General features: G+C 48.2%; 1 protein-coding gene across 1 annotated transcript; it reads right to left on the bottom strand.

Annotated features, from left to right (window-relative positions):
• Nucleotides 1-6,386: 6,386 nt before the first annotated feature.
• LOC113179205 (HLA class II histocompatibility antigen, DO alpha chain) lies at nt 6,387-11,025 on the bottom strand. Its single transcript, XM_026383677.2, has 5 exons — nt 10,913-11,025; nt 9,584-9,835; nt 8,858-9,139; nt 8,626-8,761; nt 6,387-8,404 (listed from the first exon to the last, which is right to left on the bottom strand). The coding sequence occupies exons 1-5, from the start codon at nt 10,992-10,994 to the stop codon at nt 8,401-8,403; spliced, it is 756 nt and encodes a 251-aa protein (XP_026239462.2). The 5' UTR covers nt 10,995-11,025; the 3' UTR covers nt 6,387-8,400.
• Nucleotides 11,026-11,469: the final 444 nt, after the last annotated feature.

Below are 11,469 nucleotides of genomic sequence, written 5' to 3'. Positions count from 1 at the left end.
GACTGAGTTATTCTTTAGTCAGTCAGTTCCTTAAACACTGCAAAACTTCCCTGTTCCAGGTGTGAACTTGTACCTGGAGCAGATACATATGCTGAAGGTCATAGATAAGGAATAAGGGCATTCGGGAGACCAATCAGGTACCAGGAGTGGTGGAGAAAGACTAGGGAAGAGGCAGCAGGAAGTTTTGGGTTCAGGGACACAAAAAAACGTCAAGGAGCCCTCTCCTCGAGAGGCTAGGCTTACTCCAATCGGAGCCTCCACGTGCAATGGACTCAAACCACAAGATGGAGCCAAATCACAAATCTTTGGTAGCAATTTTCTAAATCATGATGAGAAGAGAGGAAGGGAATCTGTTCCTCTATATATATGTATGATCACTTCCACGGAAGGCTTTCCAGGAGGTTAAAGAGAGAGGGAAGCCTGAGAAGAGGGACCCTATGCAAGAAAAAGTATCTGTCTACAAGGAGAGAGTAACATGAGTGATAGGAACCCGAAGCCGGTGGTTTATTTAGCAAAGTTGGTCAGGGAAGCCTCTTGGAGTTGGTGCCCTAGGAGTGTGAATGGAAGACCAATTGGAGGCATTCGTGTTAAGGCCTTGGGCAGGAGGAATTCAGGGGGAAAATAATGCACATAAAGCTCAAGAAGAAGAGTGCAAAGCCAGCTCATATAGAATCTTACTAGTATGGGATTTTTTTAAATTTTATTTTTGGTACTAGGGATTGAACCCAGGTGCATTTTACCACTAAGTTACATCCTGGTTCTTTTTATTTATTTATTTTTCATTTTGAGACAGAGTCTTGCTAAGTTGCTGAAGCTGGCCTTGAACTTGTGATCCTCCTGCCTCAGTCTCCCAAATTGCTGGGATTACAGGCGTGCTCCACTGTGCTTGGCAGTATGGGATTTAGATTTTATTCTGAACAAGGGAAACGACACAAATGATACGGGTGAGGGAAGTGAGATTTTTTTCAGTGATATCAGAACCCTTTCATTTTTCAAACTTGCCCCATTCCCGTTTGTCTACTCCTGCAGAAGCTTCAAAAGAAGTTAGTTTCTGAAAGAGAACAAAATCTCATATACATTTCCTAGCAATGCTAATGTCTGCCCCATGTTCACAAGCTAGTATCCATTTGCTTCTGAGCAGTGATGGTGCAAGGGAAAGAATATGGGCTCAGACAGACTTTCCCAGCCATGCTCCAGCTGTCTGACCTTGGGCAAGTTAAGTCATTTGAATCCCAGTTTCCTCCTCCATAAAGTGGGATAATTGTACTTAACTTGCAAATTAATTATAAGGAAGAAAAGAAATAATGCACGTGTCAGAACAATGCTTTTCTTTTATCTTGTATTTAGATTTGGGATACAAGATAATAGCAGATGTCACCTCTAAGATGCTCTCTCTTCTGGCTTTGAATTTCCCAAAACTTGACACATGCTTGATATTTGTCAGGTGTCCCAGACATTATATCAGAAGACAGGGGAGGAATAGCTTGGAAGACAGTAAGGCTAGAAAGAGAGAGGAGGTCCCTTTAAACTGAGGGACCTAAAAGTCCTAAAGAGCCCTGGGTCCTAAAAAAGCCCTGCTCCCTTGCAGCCACCGAGGCAGATAGGTAAGCCTCTGAGGGAGAGGGAAGGAGTCTGTGTGGTACATCTTTGCAGGCACTGGGAATCACCCCTCACCAAAGATTCCCCTGGTACAGAAGCAGCTAAGCAGCCACTCAGAAAAAACCATGCACGTTAAGGTCAAGCACAAGCGTGCTCCTCTCTCTGCCTGGAGGAACCAGTCTAGACAGAGGCAGGAAGACAGGGAGCTCCTCCAAGGCCTCAGCAATGTGTCAGGACACAGGCCCTTTGAAGAACTATGAGAAAGAGAAGCCCCCCAAATAACTGAGGTCAAATTTAAAACCAGACTTATGGCAGAAGTGGGGAGCAGGTTTTGAGCCAGATTTAAAATTATGTAAAAGAAATTTACTTCAAACCCACTACACATGAAAATCATTTACCGCAAGGCCTGGCGCATTGTGTGTGTGCAGTAAGTGGTAGCCAATGTTATTAAAACCAGCTGCAAGGCAGTGGGAGCAGGCTGGACTGGATGCAAATAAAACTGAATTAAATAGAATATGTCAGGTGTTGGAAATATAAGACACAGACCTCCCATGTCCTTGAGGAGCAGTTAGCGTTAAAGGCAGACACACACAAATTAGTTCTGACACATAGCAGAATGTGCCAAATACCATAGTAAGAAAATGGGCCAAATATTGGGGTTGGGATTGGGAAAGCTTCACAAAAAGTGATGTTTTGTTGGGTCTGGGGAAGGATAGGTACAATCTTGATTGGTTGGTAAGGCAGGTCTGGCACAGAAAATAGTCTGCGCAAAGGCAGGAAGGAACCGATATCAATGGAAAGTGTTGTGTGACTTAATCATTGACTGTTTTCAGGGGAGCTATTAGAAATCAGATTAAAATGGCACAGTGAGAACAGTTTCAGGAAGATCTTCACACTACAGGTAATGGGGCACCTGTAGGAATTTAAAACAGGAGGGCTCTCTGCTTCCTGGCTGTCACGAATCAATCATCTTTTCTCCACCACACCTTCCACCATGATGGTCTGCCTCACCTTAGGCCCAGAACCACGGAGTTGGCTGACCATGGACCGAACATCTGAAACCAGATTCTCAATGCAGAAAGAAGAAAACAGGGGCTGGGATTGTGGCTCAGCGGTAGAGCGCTCGCCTCGCATGGGCGGGACCCGGGTTCGATTCTCAGCACCACATAAAAATAAAAGCATTGTGTCGTGTCCATCTACACCTAAAAAATAAAGAAATATTAAGAAAAGAAAAGAAAACACCTTCAGCTTAGGTGCCCTGGTGCTTAAGACACTTCCAGACCCAAAGGGCTTCTCAACCTGAATACTGTTAATATTTGGGACCAGAGGGGGGAAGATACAGAAACAGAGAAGAAGCCCATGGAATGAGGGAGGCAGAGACTGGAGTGATACAGTGACATGAAAGGAGCACCAAGGACAGCCGAAGTACCAGAAACTAGGAAGAGGCAAGGAAGGACCCTCCCCTAGAGCCTGCAGAGGCCCTGCCCACACCTTGGTTTTGGACTTCCAGCCTCTGGAACTGTGAGAGAATAAATTTCTAGAGTCTTCAACTGAAAAAATAATTAACTAATTAAAAAACAGGAAGAAGAAGGAGGAGGAGGAGGAGGAAAGAAAAGAAAATATCCTGGGAGCTTTCAGAGAGGCAAGCAAAACAACAGATACATAAAGAGTTTCAGGACTCTGAATATCCTTTGGCTTGTCAACACCAACGCTGGAAACTAAGACACCGTGCAGGAATGCCTTGGAAGTTCTGATGGAAATGGTTCCAACCTTGAATTTTATACATATGAGCTATTGGTTCAAGTGTGAAAGTAAAATAAATACAATTTCTGACATGCAAAGCATGAAGCTTGCCTCATGTACACTTTTTCTCAGGAAGCTAAAAAAGCATGGGTCACACTAAAATAAAAACCACCAAAAGGCAATTACTAAGTACAAGAAACAGAAAAGCCAGCACAGAGGGTAGGTAGACACTGTCAGGAATGGTGAAGGACAAACCAGGCCAATGGCAACTAATGACCACTAGTTGAGGTTGTTGTTCTCTTTTAGGGTGGGGTGAGGGGGTGTTGGATACCGAGGATTGAACCACTGAGCCACATCCCCAGCCATCGTTTGTTTGTTTGTTTGTTCTTTAGACATGATTTAATTAAGTTGCTTGAGGCCTTGCTGAGTTTCTGAAGCTGGCCTCAAACTTGCCATCCTCCTGCCTTAACCACCAGAGTGAGTGGGATTACGGGCATGAGCCACTCTGCCTGGCAATTGTCGCGTTCCTGGAGACAAAAACACTCAGAGTCACTCCAGGGGAACTGGGCTACACGAAATAACCACACAAGAAACAGAGATACCTTTTTCTTTGGGGGTCCTGTGATGGCTCCTCTGACCTTAAGGGTCCGAAGAAAGAGATCGAATGAGCATGTGCTGAACCCTTTTATTGAGGAGAAGCCATTCACATGAGGCTGAGTCTAGCTTCTGATGTCTGCTGTCAGCAGGATGACTGACATCTAGGAAGCCCACACCCAAAGGCAGAGCAAGAGAAGGGGACACACCAAGGGTGTTTCCATGGAACATTCTATCCCAACAGGGCAAAGGGGTAATATCCAAAGGAACAGGTGAGCGCACTCGACCCATGGGGCTGCAGGAAGGCACGCCTGTGCATGAAGACACATTCTGCTACTTTGGGAATTGGGCAATCAATGTCCAGGTCACTACGAAAGTGACTGACAGAGCCTCTTCCAATCAAGGGAAGGAGAATGCCAGTCATTCAGTGAGACAGCCTCCCACAGGCAATTAGTTGAGACTGGATCAGAAAGAAGGTTCTGAACATTGTATCTGATCATAAAATTGACGGGATGCCTAATGTGTCTGTGTTGTGAGGAAATTTGTCATTCGTTAATGATAGGTACAGCTAGTACTAAGCAAAGAGAAAAATCGGACAAGTATGAGCTCCAGGGAAAACAAAAAGCCACCTAGAGAAAGAAGAGCTGGCATAGTTTACCCAGCAATTTGCCTTACGTGGTCATAGTAATATAAATAGTGAACACTGACCTAGCCAAAATTACAATATAACTCTATTAAAGGGAGGGGATATGAGAAGGGGGCATGGGTGGTCTTTGAAGATTAAAAAAAAGTTGGGCTGGGGTTGTGGCCTTGCGTGTGTGGGGCACTGGGTTCAAGTCTCAGCACCACATAAATAAATAAAATAAAGGTATTGTGTTCATCTACAACTAAAGTAATAATAATAAAAACCCATATGCTCCCCTTCCATAGTGAAAAGAAAAGAAATAAAACCTAATGCTGAAAAATCAAGATCTAGCAACTAAACTTTTTATTTAGCGATGGGACTCAATGCCAACTGCATCAATCCATTTCTCATTACTATAATGAAATGCCTGAGGCTAGCTACTTTAAAGGTTTTTTTAGCTCATAGTTCTGGAGGTTCTAGGGCATGGCACTAGCACCAGCGGGGCACTTGGTGAAGGCCTGAAGGCCACCACAATGGCAGGGGTGCCTGGGAGCAGGAGAGGTCACATGGCCAGACAGGAAGCCAGAGAGCCATTTGGGAGTCGGGCTCCCTCTTTAGTAACAACTCCTTCTCACAGAACTAACTAGGGGTCCCAGGAGGACTGCTTTAATCCTTCTGAGGAGAGTCCCCAGTGGCCTAAGGACCTCCCACTAGGCCCCACCTCTTAAAGGTCCCCCATCCTCAACATCACCACACTCAAGACTGAAATCCCAACAACATGAACCTCGGCTGAAAAACCACCCTCAACCACAGCGCCAACAGAATCTGTTCAAACAGCGGAAAGCTGTTGCCTCTGAGGATGAGGAGGGAGGAGAGGGGACGGAAGGCTGATTTTTGTAGCAAGTCTGTAGAACTCTTTGACTCTTAAACTATGCACAGAATATAACTGTTAAAAATTAAAATTGAAGATGTTTGGAAGAGGAGATCTGGGGGCAGCCCAGGCAGAACACTCACTCAGATAGTGTGACTAGAGGACCCTGGGTGGAGCTGGGTTATGGGACAGAGAGGAGAGTCAACCTCTCATTAGATGGGACAGATGACATATTTAGTATCTATAGGAGGAAACCCCTGTGAAGAGGGGGAGATTGACTATATGGAAGAGAAGGTAAGTGATAAACATCTATTCTCAGAGACTCAAGGGAGTCAACTCATGAATGAGAACTTTTTTTTTTAAATAAAGGACTATTTACCTTGAAACTAGAAGGAGAAAAAAATGTGACCATAAGACAATTTAAAAAAAAATATGGTACTGGGGATTGAACCCAGGAGAGAGTTCTACCACTGAGCTACATATCCCACTCCCACCCTTTATTTATTTAGAATGGGGTCTCATTAAATTGCTATTGTTGAATTTGTAATCCTCCTTCCTCAGATTCCCAAATAGCTGTAATTATAGGTGTGGGCCACTGCACCCCAGTAAATAACATACAACCCTTTTTTAGATACTGGGGATTGAACCCGGAGGCACTTTACCACTGAGCTATATCTCCAGCCCTTTTTATTTTCTATTTTGAGACAGGGTCTTGCTAAGTAACTGAGGGTCTTGCTAAATTGCCAAGGCAGGCCTTGAACTTGCAACCCTCTTGCCTCAGCCTCCCAAGTCACTAGGATTACAGGTGTACACCACTGTATCCTCAAAAACTATGAACTATTTCTAGAAATTTTGAATTGTTCAAAGTATTCTGGGTAATATGTGCATAGCAAAAAAAAATCATACACCTTTGATTAAAAGACATTTTAATGACTTTATTAAGCCTTAGGATAGTGGAGAGAACAACTCTGCAAAGATGCATGAACTTCCCAAGCAAAAGACGAGCAGAGATTGGGAAATGCTGGGAGAGACATCTGGTGTCTTCTGACAACCAGCCAATTCTTTCTCTGAGGCCGATCTGTCATCTCTGAGGTGGGGGCTCAGCGGGCACATTTGTACTGTGGGATCTTGTCCCCTGTTCTAAATCCATTGGACTGGGTGTATATCTACCCCAAGTTTGGCCGGTCATTTACTTTTCTAAGAATTTGCAGTTGTGACTGGGAGACACAGTCTGTGTGGGTGGTGAGAGCTGAGGTGACAAACCCAGGAGTGAAAGTGTGAATGTGTCAGCTGAAAGGTCAGTCAGTCCACAGAGAGAGGAATGTGACTTAATGTCCACACAGAGAGAGGAATGTGACTTAAGTCCAGACCATGTGGCTCAGTGAGAGTGTAAGATGGGCTGCTCCAGGTTCTGCTGGCTTTTCGGTTCTGAGTTCTGTTCCCATGAGTCCTGGTAAACCCACCCTTGGGTTCTGTGCACCACCCCTGTGTCTCTAATTGCATGTGATCATTTTAAGAGGGTTTTTGTTACTGGTAAACAAAATCCTTGACCAAGACAATCTTTCCCCGCTTCCACCAGGGTCTTCTGGTCCGTGATTTCTCCCAGCTTATTCCCTTTTAAGAAGCCCATCATATCCTCATCAGCGCTTGCTTTCTTTCTTTTCTAAGACCAAATACTCATAGTTCAAACCCCCATCTTGCCTCTTTGACTTGTATCTTGATCAACTATGATTCCCCAACAGACCCAGGTTCTCCAGATAGCTTTCCTGGCCCAACTCCGACCTCAGGATCCCCCTCCAGTGACTCCCAGTAACACCAGACTGTCAGGGTGTCCCATGTACAGCCTACAGCCTAGGTCCAGGAAGGCTGCATGAGAATCATCTGTAGAATGTTAGAGTCCCTGTCACTGCTCCTCCACACCTGAGATGCTAAACCAGTAGGTCTGGGTGACACCTGTACTTTTTAAAGATTCTTAAGTGCATTCTAGTTTGAAAACCACCAATCTGTGACACTCATTTGGTACTGGACACAAACTACCTTGTAGGGTTATTTATCTCTTTGTGTTTCTAATTTTGTTCACAGTTAACTGAAATCTCCTGGGCACATGTTTAGAAAGCGCTCAGGTGGATCTCCTCCCCTCTTACTAAATAAGTTCTGTCCCCTGCCAAATATGACTGACTCCATTGAGGAAAGTGGCCATCTAATCTTTTTCTTTTTACTTGTACATGGGCACAATACCTGTATGTCATTTATTTTCATGTGGTGCCTCACATGTGCTAGGCAAGCGCTCTGCCACTGAGCCACAACCCCGACTCTCTAAGTTTTGCATGCTTCTTTGTCATGCCTGAGGCTATAGGGAATGTAGAAAAAGGACATGACATTGTAGACCATAGTTGCACACCATGGCCTCTTCACACAGAGGGCCAGACAGGTAGAAGCCCCAGGAACCTTTCCTCTCCCAGTGCCCTTCAGGACTGACGTTTTTGAGGGCCTTGCAGTGCACAGGATACTCTGCATCCCTCTCAGGGAAATCTGAATTCAGGAGGCGAATTTCATGCAGTCCTTGTGGAAGGCCCCAAGGGAGCAAGACCCAGCTGGACCAGACAGAATGACTATCCCCAATGTGTCCTCACTCGGACGCACTCTTCAGGTCCCAGTGTCCCGCACACCCTGGGAGTACTGGCCAAGATCTGGTAAAAAGAATAAGGGCCAACACCACTGAAGAATTTGGTGCTGCTAGTCAGAGCTTTGGGCAGAGCAAGGTGTGTGTTTGTGTTGGAGTAGGAAGGGGAGTGACTGTGCCCCACAGGTGTAAGTGCTGAGGTCAGAAAGGAGGGGACCTCAGGGACAGAGGTTGATGCCATTCAGGGGACGTGCTTTGTAGGCTGTGGCGCTGAGGATACAAAAGCTGTCAGAAATCTGTGAGGAATCCATACGTTGTCTCCCACAGTCTGTCTCAGAAGGGTTGTTACCTAAAGTAGCAAACACCACGTGACCAAGGCTGTTCAAGCTCACCATTCTAGGATCCTCTATTTGGGTGCCCACCTCCCCCAAACTCCACTCCCTCACCCCACTTCTGCTATTCTTGTCCACTCTTGTCTCTAACACCCTTTCCTCCCAACAGAGACCTCACTCTCCACCTCCATCCCATAACTGCCCTGCCCCCACCCCCAGACTTCAGACGTTTCTGCACCTGGGGGCACTGGACATGCATGTCCCTGTGATGATGAGGATGGTGCCCATGAGGAAGCCCATCAGGCCAGTGGCCAGGCCCATGGCACAAATCAGGGTCTCTGTGGTGTCTGGTGGTGGGACAGGCACCTGGGGCTCTGGGAGAGAAAGGAAGGGTCAGGGGGCACAGCAGGGGGACTCTGTCATGAAGGAAACACAGGCCTGAGCAGGGGGGCTGGAGGGGAGCTCCGTACCCCAGTGCGTGAGGAGCGGCTCTGGCAGGCCCCAGTGCTCCACCTTGCAGTCGTAGACGTCCTCTGCTGAGGGCACGAAGGTCAGGTAAGAGAACTTGCGGAACAAGTGGTCGGGCTGGGCATAGAAGCTGGTCTGGGCCGCTCCCTCGGTGATGGTCTGACCGTTGCGCAGCCAGGTGATGTTGATCACAGGAGGGAAGATGTTGTCCACGATGCAGATGAGGATGTTGGGCTCACCCAGCTCCACTCGAGACTTGGGGAGGACCGTCACCCTTGGAGGCACTAGGAAGAATGAATCCCTGAATCTCAAAGGCTCATCCCTTACCATGGGGCCTTGTTAGGACTAGGTTTAAGGGACACTTCCTCCTACTTAGACACCTGCAGGCAGGGGGCGCTCAGGATGGTAACCAGTGGAGCAGAGGGGAGAAGAACAGGGGGAGAGGAGGCTGGGGAGGGAGAGGAGGCTGGGGAGGGGGAGGAGGCTGGGGAGGGGGAGGAGGCTGGGGAGGGGGAGGAGGCTGGGGAGGGGGAGGGGGCTGGGGACAGGGAGGGGGCTGGGGACAGGGAGGGGGCTGACTGAGAGGTCTGAGAAGACCTAGAGCTCCCAGGGAAAGAAGGGGACTGACTGGTTGAGAGAACTTGTGCCAGAGAGAGGGAGGCCAGGGAATGGGAAAAAGCTTCTCTGGGCCCCTCCTGCTTGGCTGGATGGGGGAGGGGGGCAGGTACCGCTGGTGGCTCTGGTGCGGTTGGAGCGTTCCACCAGGACATCCAGATGGGCTCTGATGATGGCGATCGCGCTGGCCAGTCCGTTCTGTGGGTCAAAGTGCGTGAAATCGCCAAACTCAGGCAGTCGCCATGCAACCTCCCCATTCTTCAGGTCCACAGAGAACAGCTGGTCTCCATCAAATTCGTGGGTAAACTGGCCCGAGGCACCATAAGACTGGAAGAAGGCTGGTCCATAGGAGCCCATGTGGTCAGCTGTATTGGGTGAGGGCAGGGCCAGGAGAAAGGAGAAAAGGTATCAGCCTCATCCATGATATGTGATGTGTGGAGTCTCAGCCTGAGCCCCATCCTGGGTCAAGTGTGGGGACAGAGTTCTGTTCTGACAGTGAGCTGGCCCTGGGAGAGTGGAAGGGCTGCAGAAGGGCAGAAGAAAGAGAGCATGCTCATGCCCCGCACACCATGGGTACGTTCTGGCAGAAGAGCCTAGGAAGAGGTGAAGCTGCCGAAGATGGTGCTTAGATTTTCTCAAGTTAAAAGTCTCAGCCATAGTCATTTGCTCTGGTTATGCCGTCAGGTCCTGTGTGTGAGTGTGTGAGACGGTGAGTTGGGGTGGAAATGATTAAGGACAAGAGCATAAATGGGGCTCTCACTACAGAGGTGTAGTGTAGATGGGGGTGGGGGAAAATGGGCACTGACTGGCAGGAGCAAGAATTAAGATCTGTGACACACAGACCAGGGGGATCCATCAAGGCAGCCCCAGGCATTGCAAAGAGCACTGGACAGGAGCTCAAGGTTCATGTCCCAACTCTGCCATCTCAGAGAAGAAAGGCTGAACACATCTTGTTCCATAACTAAGTGCATAGTTTCCTGGAAATTAGGGGACGGGTCTTAATTGGTAAGGTTCCTTTAGAACTCTGCAGTGATTTGTTGAGCACTGAAGGAGCACTGTGTGCCCAGCACAAAGCCAGGCCAAGGAAATAAAAAAGACAAGCCAGCTGTGGACGTGCACACCGAGAGCGCACGTCTAGACACAGTGAGTGTTAAATGCTGCAATGCAGCTGGACTGGAGTGGACTCCCTCCAAGTCAGGAAGTGGTAGAGAAGCCAGGGTACTGGACAGCAGGGGGGTGGAGCTTGGGGTCTCAGAAAGGAGGAAGGAATGGGGAGGAACCTGAATGAGAGAAAAGCCATAGAGGTAGGAGGAACTTGGGGTGGAGGATCGGGGATTTCTAAGTGGAAGAAGTGGCCCACAAACCAGAGAGTGACAGGAACGTGCAACCTCTATGCTGTATCCCTAAATCTCCTCTGCTCCCCTGGGGCCCTCAGCACTCACCCTTGATGGCCCCTGCTTTCTGGGGACAGAGGAGGGTCATCAGGGTGTGCAGTCCCAGGACCAGCCCAGCACGGAGGGCCATTGCCCTCTGGGGTTTTGACCAAGTAAGCCCAGGTCTGTGGGGAATACAGGAACGAGATGGAGGCGAAGAAGAAGAGGAGTCTTAGTTAGAGGGAGACCCTTGCTATCTGCAGCCAATCAGAGCTGTTGCCTGAGGTAATGTAGCTGTTGCTGGGTAAAGAAGTGAAAAGCTGGGGAGAGAAGGTAGAGGAAGTCACTGGGCCCCTGGGCCCGAGGCTGGTCCACAGGGGAGTTGAGAGGAAGTTGTTGCTTCTGAGGACGAAAGACCTTGATCCACTACCTCCCCCAGGGAAGAATGTGTAATGGCTTCATCTGAAGCAGAGCTGCCAGAAACTTCCACAGATCGTTGTGAGGAGGGTGGAGGGTGCTGGTGATCTCCATTTGTCCCTCCTGGTCTCCGAGCACTCTCCACACTGCCCACATGCTGAGCCATGTGGGCTGCATCCACCTGGTCTTTGCCTTCTAGCTGGGCTTTG

The sequence above is a fragment of the Urocitellus parryii genome, chromosome 8, assembly GCF_045843805.1.
Source record: "Urocitellus parryii isolate mUroPar1 chromosome 8, mUroPar1.hap1, whole genome shotgun sequence".
NCBI classification, from domain to species: Eukaryota; Metazoa; Chordata; class Mammalia; order Rodentia; family Sciuridae; genus Urocitellus; species Urocitellus parryii.
The sequence above is the reverse complement of the archived record's forward strand: the minus strand, read 5'-3'. Positions and strand labels throughout refer to the sequence as shown.